Below are 25,565 nucleotides of genomic sequence, written 5' to 3' on the forward strand. Positions count from 1 at the left end.
CTCGTCTCCCCCTCCGTTCAGCGGCACCGGCATTGTAACTGTGGGCGCCCGGCTGTAGCTTCACAGCCAGGCACCCACTGCGTATGCACGAGCGGCACCGCGCGCCGTGATTGGCCGCGCAATCATCTGGGACCTGTCACGTGTCCCAGGTGATTGACAAGAGGGAGGGGGCAGAGCTGAGCCCTTCCTGCGCCGGGGGGGAATTGATGTCAAGAGCCCAGGCACTGCAGGAGGCAGACTACAAGGGACCCCCTAGCAACAGCCATTTAGAGGTGAGTAAAAAAAAATTTTTCTCCAAATTTTTTTTTTTAATTTTTTTAGGCACATTCATGAATTTTTTTTTTTTGGGTGTAACACCACTTTAAGGAGCGCAACAACAAACTCACTGTATGATTTTTGATTAGTACTTCTTTCTTGTAAAGACCTAACCATCGAGACTCCCGTGTTGTGCGGTATGCTACTGTGCAATGCTTCAACATCTACAACTACCAACCACACTCCAGGAGGAACATGGGTATCATCAATGATCTGTAAAAGGTGGATTGTGTTCTTCATATAAGAAGGCAGGGACAGAACACAAGTGCATAAATGCGTGTCAACTAATATGCTGACATTTTCCATTAGACTACCTCGCCCCAGAAACTATGGGTCTACCCAGTGGTTTCATGAGATTTTTATGAACTTTGAGTAATGAATAAAAGGTAGAGGTTCGTGGCCAATCTATTTTCTAGAATTCCCAAGTGGTTTTAGGGATAGTGCCTTGATTATATGCTTGATTGAGCAATTGATAGAACTCTTGTTGGGCTTTCACCAATTTACCCTGCGGAACTTCTCTGTACCACTCAGTGTTCTTAAGGATATGTTGGCACATTTGGGAATATTGGTCCATCGTCATGACTACCACGTTTCCTCCTTTATCCGATGGCTTTATTACCAGTTCAGATCTATCTTTGAGACCCTTTATTGCTTGTTTTTGGGCACGTGTAAGATTATTTTTAGAGCCTTCCTGGGTTTGTAAAGCTTGCATGTCCTCTGTGGTTTGTAAAACAAACGCTAATATATTACTGTAATATGGGAAGGTTCCCCCAGGGGGCTTTAAAGCAGCAATACAGGAAAATTCAAAGAATTATATAAAACTATTTTATTGGGGAACATGTGAAGGTCAATGGCATGTTGCCGTTAAAAAAAAATTAGACTCTGGTTAGGGGTTAACAAAAAAACATTCCACATTACAGAAATGCAAACACAACATTACAACATCACATATCATTGGTCTGTTGTGATGATGCCCCAACGCGTTTCAACCCATGTGTTCTTCTTTAGGGGGTTGGTTTGCTATAAAGAGATATATTTAGTATCTCAAATATCAAAAAGACATTGCGACATGTATTAGACCCCTTTCACAGTGAGGCGTTTTTCAGGCGCTACAGCGCTAAAAATAGCGCCTGAAAAAAGCCTCAGCTGCAAACCCAGTGTGAAAGCCCTGAGTGCTTTCACACTGGGGCACTGCGCTGGCAGGGCGTCACAAAAAGTCCTGCCAGCAGCTGCTTTGCAGCGGTGTAGGAGCGGTGAATACCCCGCTCCATAATTGCTCCTCCCCATTGAAAACAATGGGGCAGCGTTGCTATACCGCCGGCAAAGCGCCGCTGCAGCGGTGTTTTGTGGGCTGATTTAACCCCTTTTCAGCCGCTAACGGGGGTTAAAACCGCCCCGCTATGGGCCGAATAGCGCCGCTAAAACGTCAGTAAAGCGGCGCTAAAAATAGCGCCGCTTTACCGCTGACGCCCGGGCGGCTCAGTGTGAAAGGGGTCTTAAATTCATACATACAAGGTATAGTTACCGTTGAAAGGTGAAAAGAGAGATGCCCTGACCAGAATTTTAAAAACCGTTGGATGATCCCTGGTCCATAACCATCCATATCCCAAAGGTGTAAAAGGCTCAATCCGATACGCCCTCAGAGGGTAAGGGAGGCCAACACCTGCAGCAAATTCCCAATGATAACAATACATCAAGAGGGGATTCTGAAAAGGTCCTAACATATTACAAGATATCGAATAGATTCCGAATATTTATTATCAATGTATGTCTCCTTTATGAAGATCTTATTAAGGGTTTATCATTAATGCCGATCAGGTTCCAAGTAATTATTTTGGTATTAATATGTTCATATTTTATTGTAATGATTTGTTTTTGTTATTTGTTGATGTGCGTGTATGTTGTTAGGACAATAGTATAGTGTTGCGTGGAAAGGAAAAGCTAATGAAATGAATATTTGTTGAGTGGTTGTTTATGTGAAGGTGTGAAGGTAAGAAAATATAGTGAAAAAGTGAATAGGGAGAGTGTGTGACATGCAAATAAATGTAAAATTAAATTAAATTAAAAAACATGTAAGAGAAAACAAATGCTGGTTGGAAGGTGTGTGTGGGAAAGAAAATAGGGACTGTGAGACAAAACAGTAAAGGTGTGCTGTGGTGGTGATGGTGTTAGTGACAAGCAGTGCAAGCGCACAAACCATATGTAGAGTATAACAACGTGTACCTAAGTATAAATGTGAATGGTATAAACCATCAATTGAATATAATAAGGTACCTGGCTACAACTATGCAAGAGGCCGGAGACTCTCAACCTCCTCTGAAGCATCGCTCTCCTTGAGTAATTCAGGGCTTTAAAGTACTGCCTTTCATACCGGGACCAATCAAATTTGGCCATCCAGTCCTTTTTTTATGATGGATCCCTTTTAGAAGCAGCTTTCTGGCAAAAAGGTTACATAGTTACATAGTAGGTGAGGTTGAAAAAAGACACAAGTCCATCAAGTCCAACCTATGTGTGTGTGATTATATGTCAGTATTACATTGTATATCCCTGTATGTTGTGGTCATTCAGGTGCTTATCTAATAGTTTCTTGAAACTATCGATGCCCCCCCCCCGCTGAGACCACCGCCTGTGGAAGGGAATTCCACATCCTTGCCGCTCTTACAGTAAAGAACCCTCTACGTAGTTTACGGTTAAACCTCTTTTCCTCTAATTTTAATGAGTGGTCATGAGTCTTGTTAAGGTTGATATCCTTGATGGTTTCAAAAACATCAAAGTCCTTCTCGGGGGCAAAATCCCAAACCAAGGGAAAGAACTTCCAACTCAGGTTGGGACAGAGAAATTGGTGAAAGATTGAACACCTCTAGGTTGTTTGTTCGGTCTGAGTTCGTGTCATGTAGTTTTTTTATATTTGTCTGAACGGTTTTGCTGGGATCCGGAGTTTGATCCACTAAAAAAGACATTTTTTTTTTAGCAATTATAGGTTCAGTCTCATCCGTGGGTATGTCAAGTGGACCACACCATGTGGTGTTGATCGTTACATGTGCCTGTGCTTGTGTTTGAGTAGTGGGGACATTGTTGCCAGAGTGAATCTCTCCTGTTTGTACAGGAGTGAGAGTTTGGATAGTAGTGGGAGTGAACAAAGGGGGATTTCCCTTGATATTGGGTTTAAAAGGTGTTTTTAAAGCTGGATCACCCGTGTTGTGTGCCTGCTTCCAAGCTGCTTTAGATCTACCACCTCCTTGTGTAAAGTGCCCATCACCATATTTACGTTTGTGCCAGTACAGTTCATATGTTTTTGTGGAGTTATTTTATATCCATTCTCTTATGAGAATGTGCTGCATTCCATCCTCTCTGACTCATGTTTCTCTTCACCGGCAGGTTGCTGTATAAAGGCTATTTCGGAGGTGTGACTGCCATGACCAGTAACCAGTTTGCCCAGGTGAACGGTTATTCAAACAATTACTGGGGCTGGGGAGGTGAGGATGACGACCTATGGCTCAGGTAAGGAAAATTTTCAGCCCTGGAGCTGCAATGTTCTTGCTGTACCACCGTATGATGCAACTCGTTGACCTTTTATCAGTACTTTCCTCAACACAATTTCACTTTCACAAGCCCCAGTAAACTTATACTATATTATCAAAAGTATTAGGACACCTGCCTTTGAACTTTAACGGCATCCCAGTCTTATAGGGCGTACACACGGTCGGACTTTGTTCGGACATTCCGACAACAAAATCCTAGGATTTTTTCCGACGGATGTTGGCTCAAACTTGTTTTGCCTACACACGGTCGCACAAAGTTGTCGGAATTTCCGATCGACAACCACGCGGTCACGTACACCACGTACGACGAGACTAGAAAAGGCCGATTCAGAACCAAGCACCCTTTGGGCTCCTTTTGCTAATCTTGTGTTAGTAAAAGTTTGGTGAGAGACGATTCGCGCTTTTTCAGACTCGTGGCTTTCAGATCGTTTTCTGCCGTTCAGTTTGTGCTTGTGCAGCCGACCGTTTTCTAGCCATGTTTCGTATGCGTACTCCTCGTAGAGTTCGTGCTGTGCGGGGGCTTGGTGTTGGGGTCCTGACCTTGACACAAGTCCAGTCCATGAACAGGGTGGGGAGGAGTTCATGGACCAAGAATTGGTTGCTTCAGCGTGACCAGTTCTCTCATATGCCTTTGCTCTGTGAGATCCGTGAGAATAATCCTGGTGATTTCAGAAACTTTCTCAGGATGACGGACCCCGTGTTTCACCGTTTGTTGGCTTTGCCGACCCCTTATATTAGCAGGCAGGATACCTGCATGAGGCAAGCCATCACTCCGGAGCAGAGGTTGGTCGCTACCCTGCGGTATTTGGCCACAGGGAGAAGCCTGCAGGACCTTAAGTTCTCAACAGGCATCTCCCCCCAGGCTCTTCTTTGTGGACATTTACTGCTTGTGTTTGTTTGAGCTGACCCTGACAGAAATGTGTGGAGTCCAGAAAATGTCGTGATTGTGTAACCTTATACAAAGCACTGTTGGCTGTTATTTACTAAATGCAAAGACACTTTTCACTACAAGTGCACTTGCAACTGCACTGAAACTGCACTTGTAGTGCAAAGTGGATTTGCCCTTAGGAAATTACCCCCATTTTCTAATAAAACAACAATTACATCACCCCAAAAGTGTTGTAGCGTTGAGACAATAATCCACACATTCTTGATGAACAATCTTTTTAATACCTGCACAATCACATGTGCATTTACCAAAGGTTTTTCTGACAAACCAACATGTTTGTTGTATAACAATTTTTGTGGTGTCATTATCCAAAATCAAAATGTGCATTTTATAGAAAACAGGCCTGTGTAAAACCCACAAGAAAGACACAAATCTTGATCTTACAAAGTTCACATTTGGTAGAACTTGAAGGCAATATCAGACATGAGTATTTAGGAACTGTGTTTGATATAGTGTTTAGATGGGGGGAAATCACCCCAGGAAAAGCCAAATTTGGAAGATGCACACAAATTTCACAATGTCAACATGTGCTATCTGCCATCACGGAGGATCAAGGGACGTGTTTTGGGGGAGCAAGCCCTTCCTCACCGCGACTTTATTATTGAGGAAGGGTTTGCACCCCCAAAATGCGTCCATTGATCTCCCGTGATGGCAGATAGCACATGTTGACACACTGTGTGCATCCTCCAAATTTAGCTTTGGGAAAAATCACAAAAACATTTCGCACATTGTAGCACACAAAAGAAGAAAGTGATTTGGAGGGGCTTTAAACTCGCCCCAAAACATCAATGATGTTTTTATATTTTGGAATAACATCATTGATGTTTTGCTTGATGATTTCCAATTGTAAATTACACCCCATGATCTCCCCGCTCAGGATCTGGGCACTTTCGGATGTGAAAGGATCTGGATCCACAACCTCACGATCACCTAAAAAGAGAGGAACCCCGAAATAAATTAGGTTTCCAAAAAAATGCCGCCATCCATCTCTTATCTGAGCCTGTGGTCGCAGACACTCACCTGTTGTGGTGACTAGTTCCACCACGTCTTCTTCCTCCTGCTCTTCTTGTGTTGGGGGGATTTCACCTTCTTCCAGAGGTGGGGGGTCTCTGGTCTCCTCGGATGAGGGGTGTCCTCCGAGTCATTTCTCCCCTTTTGTAAAACAAAATTGGTATAATTAGCACACAGATATTTAATGTCAGAACTATAAAGATGAAACATTGCTTGGAAGTGGGGTACAATGATCTATTTTAGCCGAGTTCCAAGATGTAGCTTTTTTAATGCCCTTTGTCAAGCTGCAATACTTTACCTGTTTGGTACAAGCTTCACAGATGTAGCCCCCCCTATAGTATACACTGGAGCACCTGTGTGGCCCCCCTAATAAAAATGGTGTTCTTTTGTCCCACACTAGTGCTCCAGTGTCCAGATGTGAAAACAGCTGCTCAGTGTCCTCTCCTTACACACAATCTAGTTTGCATTTCATTCTAGTAACAAAGCCATCTACACAACCCTATTCTTTGAAGCCAAGTATAGGGCGTCAAAATGGTGGCCAAATGCATATGGCCTAAACAATGGTATTTTATAGTCCGAAATAAAAATGTGTGATCCGAACGAATAATGTGCCCATGAACATGAAAGTTACCATTTTATAAACTGTATAACAGTTCCTAAAAGCACATGGAGCAGCACGAACGTAATAAACCCAAAAAGAATAGGAACACAGCACAAATACTTACTTTTTTGCAGCACTCTCCGGATCTTTCTGTACTGCTCATGTTCTCGTAATTTCAGGTCCGACCACCGCTTCCTGAGCTGATCTTTCGATCGTCGTACCCCGAATTTCCGGTGCAGACTCCTGACCACTTTCGCCATGATCTTGGCCTTTCGGACATTGGGGTTGGGGTAAGGCCCATACTTTCCATCATAGTCGGCCTTCTTCAGGATGTCCACCATCTCCAACATCTCCCCAAAGGACATATTTGAGTCCTTTAATCTCCTTCTGGATCGGGACGTTTCAGGCTCCGAACTTCCCTCCTCCTCCTCCTCCTCGTTGCTACAGTTAGCACGATCCTGCTGTCTATCCGCCATGTGCTCTTCCCCCACTGCGCCGAACGAAAAGGGGCGGGGAATAGACTAGAAAGAACGTCAGGGGCGGGCGGAGTTATACGCATGCGCAGTGTGTAGAAATCGTAACACGCGCGCGTCTTACGTACGATCTGTGAGCGGAGGAAGGAGCATCGGAGGCGCCGATCGTGCTAACGAAGGTAGGATCTAAACTTGGGCCTATACTGCTTCGAAATGGAAGCCTATATTGATTAGGGGAGTTTGGCCTGACATTAGGGTTTGTCTTCTGTTGTGTCTTGCAGAGAAAATGGATGGGTTCAACGACCACAATTTCCTGCCCCTGTTTATTGACAAGTACAGGGAGCTGCCCTGTCTGTGGCAGGTGAGACACCCCCACTATAACCATAAACAGAAGAGGCAGGCAGCGCTGGAGAAACTGCTGGAGTTGGTGAAGCCGGTGGTCCCCACAGCAACCATCCCTTATTTAAAAGCTAAAATTGGTGGCCTGAGGAGCACTTATCTTAGGGAGCGCAAGAAGGTCACAGATTCCCAGAGGTCCGGAGCTGCAGCAGATGATGTTTATGTCCCCAGGCTGTGGTACTATGAGAGACTGCGATTTCTGTCAGACCACACTGAAGTCAGGGAATCCCTCTCCACTCTTCCTTCCACGCTTCCATCCATACCAGCTGAGGCTTCCGATGTCCAACCCGGGCCTTCCAGCCAGGAAGAAGTGGAGGAGCCCAGCTGGAGTCAGGTATAGCATTCTTCTACAGATTTCTGGGCAATAAATAAATGATGTTTAATAGATGTTATTGATCACTAATTGCTGATTAAATAAAGTGTTTTACATATCAATAGACAGTAGTGGGCACCCAAAATTGGGACAAGAATGCAAAACGCTGGGCTCAGAAGGATAGTCTGTTATATTTGTTAACATTCAATTTGCAGCAGTCAGGAGGTGAAAATTGTGTGTGATTGATGTAAAAAATACTAAAACTATGTCCCTTTTTCATACACAGGAAGACCTCAGCCAGGAGGAGACTGTGGAATGTGGCAGCCAGGAGGAGGCGGGGATTAGTGTCAGCCAGGAGGAGGCGGGGATTAGTGTCAGCCAGGAGGAGGCGGGAATAAGTGTCAGCCAAGAGAAGCCTGGGACCAGTCGCAGCCTGACTGAGTCTCAGGTTCCTCCCCTCCACCTGCCATACAAAAGGGCCAGGAAGGCCACTCCCAGTCCTGTGCAGGATTCAGCATACAGGCTGATCCAGGAGGCTTCTGCGTCCCTCAGAGCCTTCCCCAGTCCTGAGGAGGCCTTTGCCTGCATGGCTGCCACCAAATTGCAGGGCATGCAGGAAGGCCAACGCAAGATCTCTGAGGACCTGATTTATAAAGCCCTACGTAAGGGGGAGAGTGAGGAACTGACACCCAAGACGGATGTCATTGAGATCGACAATCCTCCTCCTCCTCCTCCTCCTCCTGCTGCCACAACTCCACCACCACAACCAAAGCCTGTAAGGAAGCGTGGAAGGAAGACCAAAGTGATTGCCCTGGGTTCAGTCTGGTCTGACAAAAGCTGCAGTCTCTCGTATGACCACAGCCTGGGGACACAGATGTCATCTGCTGCTTTCCGGATCTCTGGGACTTCTGGAGCAGACTGCCCTCCCTTAGATATGGACTCCTCAGGCCACCAATTTTGCTTTTAAATAATTGATGTCTGCCCTGGGGGTCCAAGGCTTCACCCACTTCTGCAGTTTCTCCAGCGTTGCCTCCCTCTTTGTTTATAGTTGTGACCCCTTAATAAAATTTTTTTAGGGAAATTCTACTCTCCTGTGTGTGTTTTCATCCAAAAAGGACAGTTTGTTGGTGACGATTCAGGTACATTTCTAACATAAAATGTGAAATTAACAAGGGACAACAACACCAAACAATCTCCTACAGATTAAATAAAACAACATATCAATGGTGTTGTGGGAACTTGTCACAAAAAACACACAAACATTTTCGGGAGTACAAATCAAAATCACCAAAAAAAAAAAAAAAAGAGAAATACAAAAAAAGAATCTACATTAAAGGCAAAAAAAAAAATAAAATATACAAAAATATGTTGTCAGATGTGAGAAATCAAAAGATATTGAGGGAATCCCGATAAATAGTAACAAAAGAAGTTTGTGAGAAGTGTGTGTGAATATGAGCAGCAAAACTACTTAATTCTTGTCACATTATAAAGAAGAATAGAGTGCGCTGTATTAAACCATTTTTAACATTGCAGCGTGACGAAAGTGCTGTATCCATTGCGAACGCTAAGTTTACCAGAACGAGCGGGTCCCGTCTCGGAATTTCTTTCTGAGCATGCGTGGCACTTTGTGCGTCGGAACAGGCCACACACGGTCGGAATTGACGCGATCGGATTTTGTTGTCGGAAAATTTTATCTCCTGCTGTCCAACTTTGTGTGTCGGAAAATCCGATGGAAAATGTCCAATGGAGCCCACACACGCTCGGAATTTCCGACAACACGCTCCGATCGGACATTGTCCATTGGAAAATCCGACCGTGTGTACGGGGCATTACTCCGTAGGGTTCAATATTGAGTTGGCCGACCCTTTGCAGCTATAACAGCTTCAACTCTTCTGGGAAGGCTGTCCACAAGGTTTAGGAGTGTGTCTATGGGAATGTTTGACCATTCTTCCAGAAGCGCATTGGAAACAAATTCCAAAAAAATGAATCGGTTCAACATAATGAATACGGTGAAATGAAATTCTTCAATTAACGAATGCTTCCGAAATGAAACGAAAATTTCCGGCATGCACATGTCTAATGAAACCCTACTTTAAACTTCTCCACAACTTTATCCCTGACCTGTCTGGTGTGTTCCTTGTCCTTCATGATGCTGTTTGTTCACTAAGGGTCTCTAACAAACCTCTGAGGGTCTCACAGAACAGCTGTATTTATACTGAGATTAAATTACACACAGGTGGACTCTATTTTATAATTAGGTGACTTCTGAAGGCAATTGGTTCTCCCAGATTTTAGGGGGCTGAATACAAATGTACCCCACACTTTTCAGATATTTATTTGTAAAAAAAACTTAAAACAATTTATCATTTTCCCTTCACTTCACAATTATGTGCCACTTTGTGTTGGTCTAGCACATAAAATCCCAAAAAATACATTTATGTTTTTGGTTGTAACATGACAAGCTATGAATACTTTTTCAAAATAGGCAAATAAGTACCCCCAAGACTTGTCATCAGACACTGAAAGTGGCGACAGCGATGATTCTGCGACTGAGCCCAGTGATGTGTGAACTTGGTGCTCTATTGAATGCAGTACGGATCGCGCAGCACTGAACTCAGTCGCAAAATCGCCGCTGTCGTCGCTTTCAGTGTCTGATGACGAATTTCCCCACGAATCACTATTGTTCAATTCTGCAAGTAATACTAATTCACTATCGCTGTTTTCTAGCTGGTCTAAAACCGCTTTTTGACGTAGAGGGACGCTTTCCATTGTCCTGATTGTGACATCGGACTTCGTGCAGTCCCATGTTTCAAAATTTTTCATACCCGGGATGTTTACTAAACCAATATGCAGTGTCTTGTATTACAGTGACTAGTAATACTGCACCCTTGTTTGGACAAATTTGAGTGTTTTTGATTTGATGATGTAGCAAGGTCTCCAGAAGCCTAATGAGAACCTCCAGAGTCAGGGATAGCTGACGTCCTTCTGTGTAGAGTAGGTTACAAGGCATGGTGGGTGTAATTCAAGGTAGATTCATGGGCGCCAGGAACTTCTTGAATGCAAAGAGATTTATTTTCTGTGGGAGAGAGGGTTTAGGGCCAGGACACACTTTAGTTGTTGCAATGTTAATTGTCAGACTCCGAGACTTCTATAGGTAGACAGCCATGCAGGGAAAGGCATCCAGCCGGCCAAGGGACCCAAGAAGATCCCTGCCCATTGGCTGAGATAACCCTATCTATTCCTAATCTGTCCTTGCAATGTCCTTGTCTTATCTGATGCCATCAGATACCCGGCCATCTAGCGAGAAGAGAGGAGAGAAGTGCAGCAACTCCAGAATTAGGGTGGAATCAATTGATCTCCTATCAATTGGCCAAGGCAACAATACCTGGCAGGTAAATTTACTAGCAACCCTTCCTAAACATCAGGGTGCTACAATTACATTATTGAATAACATTTTTTAGTATTATACTATTATTTTTTAGAATTATTTATAGTTATTTATTATATTATAATTTATGATTTCGTGTTTCAAACTTTTTCATACCCGGAATGTCTACCAGACTTTTGTTTGGACAGCTTTAAGTGTGTTATGCAGCGTACACACGAGCAGACTTTTCTATCGGACTGGTCCGACGGACCGAGTCTGGCGGACAATCCGATCGCGTGTGGGCTTCATCGGACCTTCAGCTGACTTTTTCTGTCGAAAATCTGACGGACCTTAGATTTGGAACAGGCTTCAAATCTTTACATCGGAACTCCGCCGGACCCAGAAATCCGCTCGTCTGCATGCTAGTCCGACGGACAAAAAAACAACGCTAGGCTATTGGCTACTGGCTATCAACTTCCTTATTTTAGTCCGGTCATACATCATCACGTACGAATCCGTGGGACTTTGGTGTGATCGTGTGTAGGCAAGTCCGTTCGTTAAAAAGTCCGTCGGAAGTTTGTCAAAAGTCGGATGAAAAGTCTGCCCATGTGTACGCGGCTTTATTTCTAAGAATTACAGGCCTACAATATAAAACAACAAATTTCCATTGTACCGCTTTGACATTCAAAAATCAGACATGATCATACCGCCAGGGAGGTTAAGGTTGGTAAAATGGATTCCCCTAATTTCCAGGGATTTCTTCCCACTTCCTGTTTGGCTATGGGATAGGAAGTAAATGTAAATTACCCCAATGGGACACAGATGGCAGAACAAAAATGAGGGGTTATAACCCTTCCTTACTCCAACATGAAAAAAAAAAAAAAGGTTTTGCTTATAGTTCTACTTTAAGCTCCAGTTACTTTGCCTAGGCTTAGATGATGTAATCAGTCTGCTGCAGGCAGGAGGAAGTGTGTCTTCCCTCCAGTGATCAGACGGCAATATTGTAAATTTGCAGGTGGGGTCCTGCAGCAGAGGCAGATCTGAGTGAGTCAGGCATTTGTAAACAGTCAGGAACTGCACAGACACCAGGATTTGCATCTCTGAGCCTGCATCTCAGTCCGGGAAGTAAATGGTGACTCTCCATGATGCCGGAACAAAGATGGTGCCATCCTTCTAGCTGTGACCTCTGTAATAAATACCTGGAGGTGTTACTTTTTGGTGACAATGTAAATGGCTGGTGGTATGATATGCGCGTAGTTGTTCTTTTAGGTCATTATTTAAACCCATCGTTCATGTTTATTTCCAGGGTGTCCTATAATAAGATGATGGTGGTCCGGCCACCCCCGGAGATCGCCCGGTACACCATGGTCTTCCACACCAGGGACTCCGGAAACGAAGTCAACAGCAGGAGGTGAGATGGAGATACATTGTAACCTTTATATACTCAGACATCGTTATCCCGTCTGAGTGTTCCAGCCAATCATTACATTCCGTGGTCCCCGTCCTACGTCTGCATTAGGCCACATTCGCAATCGGGCGATTTGGAATCCTGGGTGGAATAAGTGCGGTTCTGTCTGCGATTCCAAATTGTGCAAAACGCAAATTTGGGTACCATTTATCCTGCGATTTTGCCACGATTGTCGCGCGACAAAACTTTTCGAGAATCAAGGCAAAAGGCACGTGGTTCCAGACCAAAATTTGGTCCCCAAGGTTCTCTGCCGCAGCAAACGCACATAGGCAGCCTGTTCACGTGAATGGGCTGCTCTATGCTCGAAAAAGCTGAATCGCGTGAAAATTGGGCACACAAAATCGCGAGCGGGCCTTAGGCTGCATTCACACCTGGGCGTTTTGAAATCAAACTTAAAAAGGCTCTGCTAAAATGACAAATTGCGCAACGAGAATTTCAGATGTCATTCATTTTAACCAATTGCACAATACGTATATATATGCTGCGGTTTGCAAGTGGTTTACTGGGGTTATCGCTGAAGGTATCAGACAGTCTTAACCTCCTGTATTTTTTTTTTTTTTTAGCCAGTGGTTGGCTTTCTTCTGAAAGGGGTCCAAGCGACTCATTAGTTGCTGAACTGCTTTCCAAAGCCGGCGTCTCTTGGGCTTACCGCTTTCACCGGCGCTCCTTAGAAACGATCCGACAGTGAGGCCGGCTGGTCACAGAGGTGAACAAAGACCAGATCATCTTTGATCGCCTCCATGGCTTTGGAGGACTGGAGAGACGTCATGACATCACTTCCGGACCAGGGTGGAAGTAAACACATTTTTTTTTTTTTAAAGCAAAAGATCACACTATTTATTTTTTTTTTTTTTGCTTTTAAAAGGTAAAGAAGAGATTTGGGGTCTTTTTGACCCCAGATCTCTCCATAAAGAGGACCTGTCATCCTTATTATTACAAGGGATGTTTACATTCTTTGTAATAGGCATAAAAGTCACCAGAAAAATAAATAAAAAAAGGAATAGTGTAAAAATAAAATAAATAAATAAATAGGAATTTTTTTTTTTTTTTCAAGTGCCCCCATTCCTCTGTGCTTGCGTGCAGAAGCAAGCGCATACGTAAGTCGCGCATGCATATGTAAACAGTGTTCGAACCGCACATGTGAGGTATCTCCGCAAACGTTAAAGCAAGAGCAATAATTCTAGCACTGGAACTCCTCTGTAACTATAAACAGGTGACCTGTAAACAATTTTTAAAGTGTGAAATTTCTATGGAAATTCTTTAAATTTTTTAATTCTTTAAAGTGTATTTATTCCCAAAAAATTGCATTTGAAGAATGGCTGCGCAAATACTGTGTGACATAAAAAATTATAACAGTCGCCATTTTATTCCCTAGGGTCTCTGCTTAAAAAAATAATAATAATGTTTGGGGGTTATAAGTAATTTTCTTGCAAAAAAGTACTTGTAAACAAAAAGTGGCAGAAAAAGCCTGGTCTTTGGCAGCTAAAAACGCGGTGCTGTCGCAATGGTAGCGCGATAAATCGTGGCAAACCGCATTGCGTGTCACCCAAAAGAAGCGCCTGCTCCTTTTATTGGCAAGAAGCTTCATGCGATGCAGTTTGCCACGATTGCAGCACGATTTGTCGTAGCAGAACCGCACTGCGCTTTTAGGTGCCATCAAGATTCGCTGAAAATGTGTGTATGCCAATGGGGAGGGGGGGGGTAATTTTTGTGTATTTTTTACTGAAAATATAGGTTTGAAAAATTGCACAAGGTGGGGGCCTAAATAATTTCTAGGCCTAAAATGTATGTTTTATCATGTGTGCTACAAATGAGAAAAAAATCTCCAGCAGCAAAAAGGGTTAAAACATTAAAATATCCACTGTGATGCACCAAGAAAGGACATGGACATAGTGTTTGTCAACCCAAGTGAAGCCCTTCATATCGGCAAAGGACTACATATAATATTCAGTATATGTAATGCTGGAAAGGACTGTCAGAGATTGCATATGGCCTAGAGCGGCCTTTCTCAAAATTTTTACTCTATTGCAGTGGTCTCCAAACTGCGGCCTTTGCTTGCCTTTATCCAGCCCCTGGGGCACTATCCCTCTCACTGACACCAATGATGGGGCATTATCCCTCTCACTGACACCAATAATGGGACACTTTTCCTCCCCCTGACCCCAATGATGGGGCACTATTCCTCCCACTAATACCAATGAAGGAACCACTATTCTCCCCACTGACACCAATGATAGGGCACTATTCCTCTCACTGACACAAATAATGGGGCACTATTTCTCTCACTGACACCAATGATGGTGCACTATTTCTTTCATAAATGCCAATGATGGGGAACTATTCCTCTCACTGACACCAATGACGGGGCACTATTCCTCCCACTGACACCAACAATAGGGCATTGTTACCAACACCAGGGCATTTTCTATTCCCACTGGTCACAGTCCAGCCCCTCTAAAGAATAATAAACTGGCCCTTTGTTTAGAAAGTTTGGAAACCCCTGCCCTAAAGGAACTCTTAAAATAAATTATAGGTCTCAGGGTCTAATGTAATGCATAGGGAGTCATTGGAAAAATACCCCTTACATTGATGGTCAGTGGGAAGAATGTCCTTCTTACAGTGATGATCCGAATGCCACTCTAAAATTGGTGTCATGTGGCTGACTCCTCCAAGAAGTGTTGGCTCTGGAAGTTTGCCAGAGAAGAGGCCAGTCAGCCACAGCTCAAGGAACCCATAACAAACTTTTGAGGAACCCTAGAGCAACCCACAAAAACTTGCTTGAGAATGGTTTGCCTAGAGGAAATTATGGTCAGGGACTGTGGCTATAATACGGGTGTGGATAGAGGCTGAAGACAAGCCTCAGAAGATGGGACACACAACAAATACCAAAGGTTTGCTGGTTGGGCTACAGGGACATAGATCTTCCTAGGCTGGTCATTGAGGTATTAATTTGTTCAATCCCCACACATCACATGATCTCTTCTCTCATACACAGAATGGAGCTCTTGAAGGAAGCGTCCAAAGTCTGGAAGACAGACGGTCTGAATTCCTGCACCTACAAGCTGCTGTCGGTGGAACACAAACCACTTTACGTAAACATCACAGTGGACATAGGAAAGGCACAGTATTAGTTGGACATTTACGCATAACTAGTTTTGCTATAGGGACTGCAGCCCGTGCAACTGGAATTGGACCTGATGCTGCAGATCTCCTTTTCACATATCAGAAGAGCAGACACTTGGAAAACCCCCCTCAATCAACAATCCAAACCCCAAGTGAAGAAAATCTTTTCTAGTGACTATATCAGAAGTACAGTAAAAAGATCAGAGCTCCACAAGCGTTGAATAATTCCAGTAAGATTACATTTTTTGCAACAAGGGGTCAAGAAGCCAACATGTTTTGGGGGCTCACAGCTCCCCATTTATCAGGGTTTAAATGATGACAGTAAAGTTGTAAAGTCAACATATAGCAAGATAGTGCTTTAGAGCTTTTAGTCTGGCAACATAATGCAAATTTGTTGACTTTAAAAAAAAAAAAAAAAAAAAGTCTTACTAGACTTATTCAAGCTTTGTGATGCTCTCTTTCTTGTATTGTCCTTCAAACCACTCCAGGGACCTAGGACACCTCCATTGACAGAGATCTGTCTCTAAAAGCTTAATACTCACCTCCATATCTGCCTATCCTGGGGTCCAGTGCTCCACCAACACATATCTTGTTGGAGACCACATTAGAGTGGATAAAAGACGTTACTGAACATTTCCAAAACTGAGCCATGAACCAGTTATATGGAGATGTAGCCTATTGAATCACTAGGAATTGGTTACATCACTCCTGCAATGCTATTTCCTAGAAGATCAATAGGCTGAGAGTTGTTTTTTGCTCACAAAAGGCAAACAGGTGCACCTAAAAGGGGCACTAAGGGCCCATTCACTCAAGAGCAGTCCAAAGGCTAAGTCCACCTGACCATGTTGGTATTACACACAAACTTAGAGTGTAATGTGGAACATTGTTGCAATGCCCAACCTCAACAACCACATGCCCTCCTCCCCCTTACCTGAATCATGGGGTGCATCATACTGGTCAAGTCAAGTCATTCAAGTTTGGGAATTAAGAATGAAAGTTCTTTCAAGTTCTATTCACCAGCATGGCAGAAGAACTCAGCAGAAGGGTGATGACATCGCCACAATAGTATTTGAGCCACATTTCATCTGCCCCATAACAGAAGGTTCATACTTCTGTACAGACCTGGGGCTGGGGAAAAACACTGCAAGAACCTGTGCATTGCACCTGATCTAATACAAAAACAAAAGTAGAAGTGCACATTGATCAATAATATCAGTGTTGCTGCGTTTAATACTTTTTAGGTAAAGTTGGGCTGAGCCTTTAAACCGGACTTGTCTTTTTTGTTTTCTATAATGCACAAAAGGACTGCACTGTGTTTATGTGATATAAAGTTGGCCTAAAAGAGCCACATCACTATTTGAATTCAAAAGGACTAAAAGTGATTAAGCAAGGTGGGACTTTAAAGGCACAACACAGATTAGCAGTTTAAAGTATACCGTTTATTGTACGTTCACTAAATGTATAATTTTTAAAAGTACTTATACGTTTTGTAAAAATTCAGATTTTACATGAAAAATAAAATGGACCTTTTGTTCTCGAAACTATCTCAGTTAGGGTACATGTGCTTGTAATCCAACATTTTGCTTAATCAGACTAACAAATTTGATTGTTTCTGCAAACTCAACGCGTTTCTTGTAATTAATCCACTTCATCAGGAGCTTAAAGTATAACTAAAGGCAAAACTTTTTTGATTTGGATAGAGTGGAGAGGGATTGGAAAGCTTGACAGTTTTTAGTGCTGTCTGTGCCCCCCGTTATGGAGATTCATCCCCTCTATTTGTCATGTGTACCATTATTATTGAAAGTGAAAGTAAAAGAAAATTTTGGGTTGTCCGCAGAAAAGTAATAGAGGTGAAATCTTCCAAAGGGGACACTGGTTCTGGTGACCTCGGGGTCCCCAAAGAATTTCTTTAATTTGCAGGATTTTCATCTCACTTCCTGTCTGGCTATGAGACAGGAAGTGAAGGGAAATCTCCGTAATGAGACATAGATGGTGAAAAAAATCTGACAGGGGTTATAACCCTTGCTTTCTCTATCCAAAATGAAAAAATGTCTTGCCTATAGTTTTACTTTAATAGCAGAATATATAAATATAAAACCATATAAAGTTACACCATATTTATAGCAATTACAGTGCAAATTCATATATATGTTATGGAAAAATGTTCCTGCAAGTACCTGGACTCATACCAGGAAGGGGAGGGATAAGCCAAAACCCCAACAGGGAGATAAGATCAAGGGATAGAACCCTTCAAGGGCTTTAACCTTTAAGGGGTTGAGCCCCTCAAGGGCCCCTCAAGGGCTCTACCCCTTAAAGGGACACTAAAGGTTCCCTTTTTTTTTCTTTAAAAAAAACAAACTTCATAAAATTATACTTACCTCCGATTTGCAGTTGGTTTTGCACAAAATGGCCCTGATCCTCCTCTTCTGTGGTCCCTCCACGGCGAATCGCTCGCCTTCGAGTCACCTGTGCGTGCGCGCCAGTGGTGGCTGGTGAAGTTTTAGGATGGGGGGGCGCCAGACCCCGCCCTTCCTTTTTGGCCCCTCCCACTTGGTGAAAATTGGCGTGGTTTCAGCGAAATAGTGGGCGTGGCTCTAAGGTGGTATGGTTAGTGTCTGAGATGAACGAGCGATGGAGGGAGAGGGAGAGAGGGATGGAGAGACAGCAGGCCCAGATCCTATACAACAATAGAAATATGTGTATTCTAGAAAGTTTAACAGCCAGCAGATAAAGATACTCCAAACACCTGGTGTTAGCGCTTCAATCATCACGGCACCATGGTTGTTATGGTGTCAGGATGAATGAAGCGCATTATTTCTATTATTACATTGTAATATAAAATTAAATCATTCAACTCACCATAATGCACAATCAGTGGGAGCCCTGAGCTTGTCACTAGCCACGTCGCCTGCCACCAGATGCCATCAGGTGTCCCCAGCGGAGTCCCTCCTTACATCAGGTGTCCCCAGCGGAGTCCCTCCTTACATGCAGCCTGTGTCACATAAAATGCAGCCTGTGTCCCACCAAATGCAGCAGCCTGTGTCCCACCAAATGCAGCAGCATGTGTCACCACCAATTGCAGCAGCATGTGTCACCACCAAATTGCAGCAGCATGTGTCACCACCAAATTGCAGCAGCATACGTCACCATCAAATCCCCCCTCCCCCGGTTACTTACCTTGCTGTGTGTTGTCCTCTCCAGCGGTGTCTCCTGTGGAGAGGTCCGTTCTTCTCATATTTCCTGTTTCCTCTCTCCTGGGCGCAATTGGCCAGAGAAACAGGAAGTGACATCATACTCAGATGTCAATCAAACCGCCCGGCCATAGTAATAGATACTAGCGCTGGGCGGAACCTACTCGGCGCTTCAGAAAGCTCCGCAAGGCGGGCTAAACGCCCGCAAATGAAGCGCCACATCTGCAATCTCGTGATTGCATAGACGTGGCGCTTCCCATAAGTGCACTGTGACTGGCGTCGTACTGTGTCCAGGGTCCGAACACAGTGCACTTAAGGAGCTTTTTTGTATTTTTTTTTTTTTAAAGGGCCAGCTTTAAAATTTTTTTTTTTTTATTTGACATTTTTTTTTTGTGACTGCCTGGAGGGGGGGCGGTGCACCCCCTATGGATGGTCCGCCACTGGTGCATGCTCCCGTGTCCTGCTGCTGCGTCTATAGACACAGCAGAAGGACTTGGCACCGCCCCCGGGCTCCCGCGTCATTGGATTTGATTGACAGCAGCGAATGGCTGTGCTGCTATCAATCTATCCAATCAAAAGCCGAGACACCGGCTAGAGAGGGTATGCGCGTCTCCCGCGTGGGAACGAACGTGCTCAGGTGAGTAAAATGGGGGGGCTGGTGTACTACAATAGGTTTTTCACCTCAATGCATAGAATGCATGGAGGGCTTACAACACCTTTATAGGGTAAAACCCTTGAGAGGCTTGAGGGGCTCTACCCCTTGATCTTATCTCCCTGTTGGGGTTTTGGCTTATCCCTTCCCTTGCTAGTATAAAATCAAGGGGTAGAGCCCCTCAAGAGCTCTACCCTTCAAGGGGTAGAGCCCTTGAGGGACTCTATTACTTGATTTTATCACTCTGTTGGGGTTTTGGCTTTTCTTTTCCCTTGCTGATTTAAAATCAAGGGAGGGGTAGAGCTCTTTAGGGACTTGAGGGGCTCTACCACTTGATTTTATACCAGCAAGAGCAGGGATAAGCCAAAACCCCAACATGAAGATAAAAGGGGTAGAGCCCATCAAGGGACCCTTGATTTTATCTCTCTGTTGGGGTTTTGACTTATCCCTCCCTTTGCGGGTATGCGACCAGGTAATTGCAGGAACTCCATAAGATATATATGAATTTGCACTGAGATTGCTATAAATATGTTGTAACTTTATATAATGTTACATCTTGAAAATATTTATATATTCTGCTATTAAGCCCCTGATGAAGTGGATCAAGTCCAAGAAACGCTTCATGTTTGCAGAAAGAATCAATTGAATTTGTTAGTCTGATTAACCCCTTCAGCCACGGAAGGATTTACCCCCTTTCCTGAACAGAGCATTTTTAGCGATTCGGCACTGCGTTGCTTTAGTTGACAATTGAGCGGTCGTGCGATGCTGTACCCAAACTAAATTGACGTCCTTTTTTTCCACAAATAGAGCTTTCTTTTGGTGGTATTTGATCACCTCTGCGGTTTTTATTTTTTGCGCTATAAACAAAAAAAGAGCGTCAATTTTGAAAAAAAAAAGCAATATTTTTTATTTTTTTGCTATAATAAACATCCCCAAAAAATATATAAAAAAACAAATTTCTTCATCAGTTTAGGCCGATATGTATTCTTCTACATAGTTTTGGTAAAAAAAAATCGCAATAAGCGTATATTGATTGGTTTGCGCAAAAGTTATAGCGTCTACAAAATAGGGGATAGTTTTATGGCATTTTTATTATTAATTTTTTTTTTTGCTAGTAATGGCGGCGATCTGCGATTTTTATCAGGACTGCGACATTATGATGGACAGATCGGACACTTTTGACACTATTTTGGGACCAAAATTCACGACAACAAATTTGCGCTTACTCTAAATAATCAAGAAGATATAAGCAGCTAACACCACAACTAGAATCGTTGCCACATAAACAGATAATAAACAAAAAATGTGTAGCGCTATTTAAGACAAGATATCTTAAACCGATAAAATAGCTTATAACCAAAGTATAATGTACAACAATAAAGGTAGCATATATAAATCAAATTGAAAATAGAAAATATGTTAAATGAACAATCAGTGAGTTGGGACTGGATGGGTCACTACCCAACATGTGAGGTGAGGAGCGCCTTCACCAACAAACAGCAGAAAGAGTCTCAGAGATTAATGTTCTGCAGTCATTTAAAAAGTCTCATCAATAGATGGGATACTCCATATATGAATCACACTATTCACCACTGTGTCTTCAAAAACATGCAGTGTGCTTGGATGTAAAAGGTGGGAGCTTACCGGAGGGTTTGAACCCCAAGCCAGCATATGCTGTTAGGGTCAAACCAAGCTTTTATTGCACCCTGGCAATAGTGAGAGGATCTTGGCAGGAGACACTGAACCGGGCTGCTCTAGTGATGCATCCTCTCCACAGGTACTGCTGGATCTCTCCACGCAAGGTTCATAAAAGGCACAAAAAGGGACTACATAGCGTGATACCGTAGACAACGTATTTATTAAGTAAAAAGAGATACACTTACATGATGAAGTAAATAAAAAGCGCTTGTATATAAAAGGGGCGGCAGTGGAGTCCTCCCCCTATTTTGGGACCACTGACATTTATACAGCGATCAGAGCTACAAATAGCCACTGATTACTTTATAAATGGCACTGGCAGGGAAGGGGTTAAACACTAGGGGGCGATCAAGGGGTTAAGTGTGTTCCCTGGATGTGTTCTAACTGTAGGGGGGATGGGCTCACTACAACATGACAGAGATCACTGCTCCCGATGACAGGGAGCATTAGGTCCCTGTCATGTTGCTAGGCAGAACAGGTAAATGCCTTGTTTACATAGGCATCTCCCCGTTCTGCCTCTCCTCAACGCAATTGGTGGGCCGCCGGCGAACGTCAAGTTTGCAGGACCAGCGGGCACACTCCCATGGCGCGCGGTGGGCTAGGCGGCAAATTCAAAGGGGCGTACAGATTCGCCCTTTTGCCTGCCCGTGCCATTCTGCCGATGTAAATCGGCGGGCGGCGGTCGGCAAGTGGTTAAGCGTAATGTTGGATTACAAGCACATGTACCCCAACTGGGATAGTTTCGAGAAAAAAAGGTACATTTTTCATGTAAAACCTGAATTTTTACAAAATGTATTCAATTATAATTTTTTAAATGGTACAATAAACTTTATACTTTAAAGGCAGACCCCAGATTAACAGTTAAAGGTCCTGCCATGCTTGGTCATTTTAGTCCTTTTGGTTTTTCAGGCGTTGCTGTATCAAGCAGTAAAACACGTGCTTTGTAACTATTAGCAGGCTATTGAATCATGTGCTTGGAAACTTGTTGTATGCAGAGAATACTTTACTTTCATGGAGGATTAGCAATGCATGTCTTACAGTAAACAGGACAATACAGTATATTGAGGAAAGACAAGCACTTCCTCTTCCTTACCATAGAATACACATTATAACACTACAGTGCCACCTGCTGGATAAATAAGTATAATGCATATATATCTATATCTATATAGATATATATAGATATATCTATATATATATCTATATATAGATATAGATAGAGATAGATAGATAGATAGATAGATAGATAGATAGCTAGATAGATAGATAGATAGATAGATAGATAGATAGATAGATAGATAGATAGATAGATAGATAGATAGATAGATAGATAGATAGATAGATAGTTCACATTATAAAGCAACTTTACATTACATGTTGTTCTTCCAAAAGTAACATACTAGTTTTAATGGGCTCAGTGACCCCAAACCTAACCCAGGCCTATACCAAATATCTGCATAGTGTTGCATGAGCAGTGCATTCAAAATATATGGACTGCCTTACCGCAATGTACTGCTATGCAGTAAAGAGCGCTAGAGGTCCAAGTTCATAGATGTGGAAGAACTTTTAGTAACATTCATGGCTACATGTACACTATATGTAAACTTTCTCAGGGACCTTTCATAAACGAGTACATTCCAGACAAAGACGTTACACTGGAGATCGAAATTTTATTACAGCTGATTTCCTGTCCAGACAACTTCCAGAGGTAAACTGCCAACTTACCAGTGGAAGATAGTGCTCAATTTTCTTGGGCTCCCAGCCAATCGGGTCTCAGGATCTGCTTCCTGATTTGCCGAGAGAAGTAAGACATTAGCAAATATTAATTTGTTAATGTCACACAACTGGGTGTGCTCAGGGTGCAGTGCTCTGCGACCCAAGCCCACCCATTTTGAAGCCAATTAGAGCCTCAGGCTCTAATCATGTGCTTAAAAAAAATATATAACATTGAAATCCATGCGTCCGGTGCCCTGCATGTAGATTAGGGGCCGGGTGCATGAATTAGGGGAGCCCCTGTGCCCCGTATGAACGGCCGCCACTGCAACTTACTCTTTTTTTTTTTTTTGCCTCAAATGGCTCTTTTCATAGGCTGCACAGCAAACGTCTGTGAATGTGAATGTTTACTTAGATATTTATGATTGTTCTGTGTCATTGGAGAAAGGGCTGTGGTAGACACAGGCAGGTGAATAAAGTGTCCTACAATATGACATGTCTGCTCCTCTGTGCAGTTCCTCCTTAGCACTAGGGATGGGCGAATGGTTCGGCCCGAGCATAAGTTCGGGACGAACTTTGGTTGTTCGGGTTGTTCTGTGAACACTGAACATTATGCGGTGTTCGGGGCAAATTCGAAAGCCGCTGGAACACCATTAAAGTCTATAGGACACTAACATGAAAAATCAAAAGTGCTCATCACATCAATCGCGATCAGTTTTAAATGACAATTTTTCCTTTAGAAATGTCATTTTGCTGCGGTATAGTTCTAAACACGTGAAAAATGCGCCACTTTACAGGCATACTATAGACACCCCCCCAGGCAGGATATTTAAAGGAATATTTCATTTTTATCGTTTCACTTTAAGCATTAAAAAAATCACTGCTCCCGAAAAAACGCCCGTTTTTAAAAACAATTTTTGCATTGATCCATGTCCCCTGGGGCAGGACCCAGGTCCCCAAACACTTTTTATGACAATAACTTGCATATAAGCCTTTAAAATGAGCACTTTTGATTATTCATGTTCGTGTCCCATAGACTTTAACAGTGTTCTTGTGTTCTGCCAAATGTTTTGCCTGTTTGCATGTTTTGCTGCGAACCGAACCGGGGGGGGGGGGGGTGTTTGGCTCATCCCTAGTTAGCACCTCCTGGCCTGACACCTTGTCAGAGAGGAAGTAGGAAAATTTCACTTTACTTTGTGTTGTGTATGACCCCAGCAACACTCACCGGAATATGTTGTCATTTCAACAGCAAAAACCTACCTACCACCTGTGACTCATAAGGAGTAAGTGCAGCAATCCACATTCAATGGCACCTTCTGATAGGATTCAACTAAGGACGGAAAAAGCCCACCACAAGCCAAAAGTGATTTTCAATAGTGTAGTAGTTTTTATTAAAAATGTGTTAAAATCACAAATAAACATATATACAAATGTAAAACACTCACATAGAAAGCTGCTGCCGACCTTTAACGGCGCAACCTCAGCACTAGAAACTCCACCCCAACGTGTTTTGTCCAATTTTTAGTTGGTTCAAAAAGCACGGTACTGCTGTACTGCTGCTTTTATTGATCTTGTTATTCATATTGTTTATCTTTCACTCAAGTTACTTATGTGGTTGATACCCCGAATGTGTATTTCCTTGGAAAAGTATCCTGCACTGCAAATGCAACTTCTGAATAGAGATGTCCCAAATCCAGAGCGTTATGTCCCAGATCCAGAGCGTAATGTTTAATCGAGACCTGCAATAGTTGGACACTTGCAACCATACACCCAAAACCTGAGGGAATGGCCTTGAGAAGACTGAAGGCCCCTGGCCAGTAGGAAGATGCCTGGTATTTTCTACCCAGATATTCCTTGGGACAATAGGCAATACTTTAACTTTTCTTTTTCGGGTAATATCATCAAAAAGTGGGGCGGTTGAGAAAGACGAATCTTTTTAGCACTGCTTTAAATATGATACAAAAATAAATACTAGTCTACAGATGTTATCAAGGGGTCCTGACACTGACGCGTTTAGTCCAATCAGATGTTATCAAGGGGTCCTGACCCCATTAAAATGTTTCTAGTGCTGACGTCAACTCACGGTGAGCTTTATCTGTCCTTAGTTGGAGCTTATCAGAAGGTGCCATTGAATGAGGATTGCTGCACTTACTCCAGAGGGAACTTATGAGTCACAGGCGTTTTTGCTGTTGTAATGACAGCCTTATGTTCTAGTGAGTGTTGAATTCACAAGAAGTTGGTGGCTGGTTTCCTGAGCACTTTGGCATGAGCAAGCATGTAATATGGCGGTGGATGGTTGTCTCTACTAATCACTTTCTTGATTTACTGTGTATTGAATTTATGGGGCTTTATTATCATCATTATTTATGGACTTTTCTGTTAATTTTTTATTTTCAATAATTCTCAATTGTACAGACTGCTGGACCAAACCTTTCCTATGAAGGTGGTGTAGCAACTAATGAACTGCATTTTTGAGAGTATAGAATGTGTGGAAAGTACACCTTATTTTGCACTAAATTTTAGTATAGCGTAAAGCAAATCATAGAGAGATGTGACGTTTCGGATAGGTTCAGGGCTCCTTTATTAATAGAGCAAAGTCACCCACACTGAGGACTTTTAACTACAATACACGGTCCGCTGAAACTGCCTTGCCTACACACGATCACACCAAAGTCCGACCGTCTAGAATGCGGTGACCTACAACATGTACGACGGGACTAGAAAAAGGAAGTTCAATAGCGAGTAGCCAA

The 25,565-nt window shown here is 43.1% G+C and overlaps 2 protein-coding genes across 2 annotated transcripts in view; both read left to right on the forward strand.

Annotated features, from left to right (window-relative positions):
* The window catches only part of LOC141129378 (beta-1,4-galactosyltransferase 4-like), a 60,360-nt gene extending 43,335 nt beyond the window's left edge, over positions 1 to 17,025 (forward strand). The window contains exons 4-6 of the mRNA XM_073617386.1: positions 3,694 to 3,816; positions 12,277 to 12,381; positions 15,434 to 17,025. Of these exons, the coding sequence (XP_073473487.1) occupies positions 3,694 to 3,816; positions 12,277 to 12,381; positions 15,434 to 15,569 (364 nt within the window). The 3' untranslated portion in view covers positions 15,570 to 17,025. The remainder of the gene's footprint in view (positions 1 to 3,693; positions 3,817 to 12,276; positions 12,382 to 15,433) is intronic.
* The window catches only part of LOC141129377 (beta-1,4-galactosyltransferase 4-like), a gene marked incomplete in the record, with an annotated part of 270,467 nt that overhangs the window by 79,120 nt on the left and 165,782 nt on the right, over positions 1 to 25,565 (forward strand).

The sequence above is a fragment of the Aquarana catesbeiana genome, linkage group LG02 (assembly GCF_042186555.1).
Source record: "Aquarana catesbeiana isolate 2022-GZ linkage group LG02, ASM4218655v1, whole genome shotgun sequence".
Taxonomy (NCBI): domain Eukaryota; kingdom Metazoa; phylum Chordata; class Amphibia; order Anura; family Ranidae; genus Aquarana; species Aquarana catesbeiana.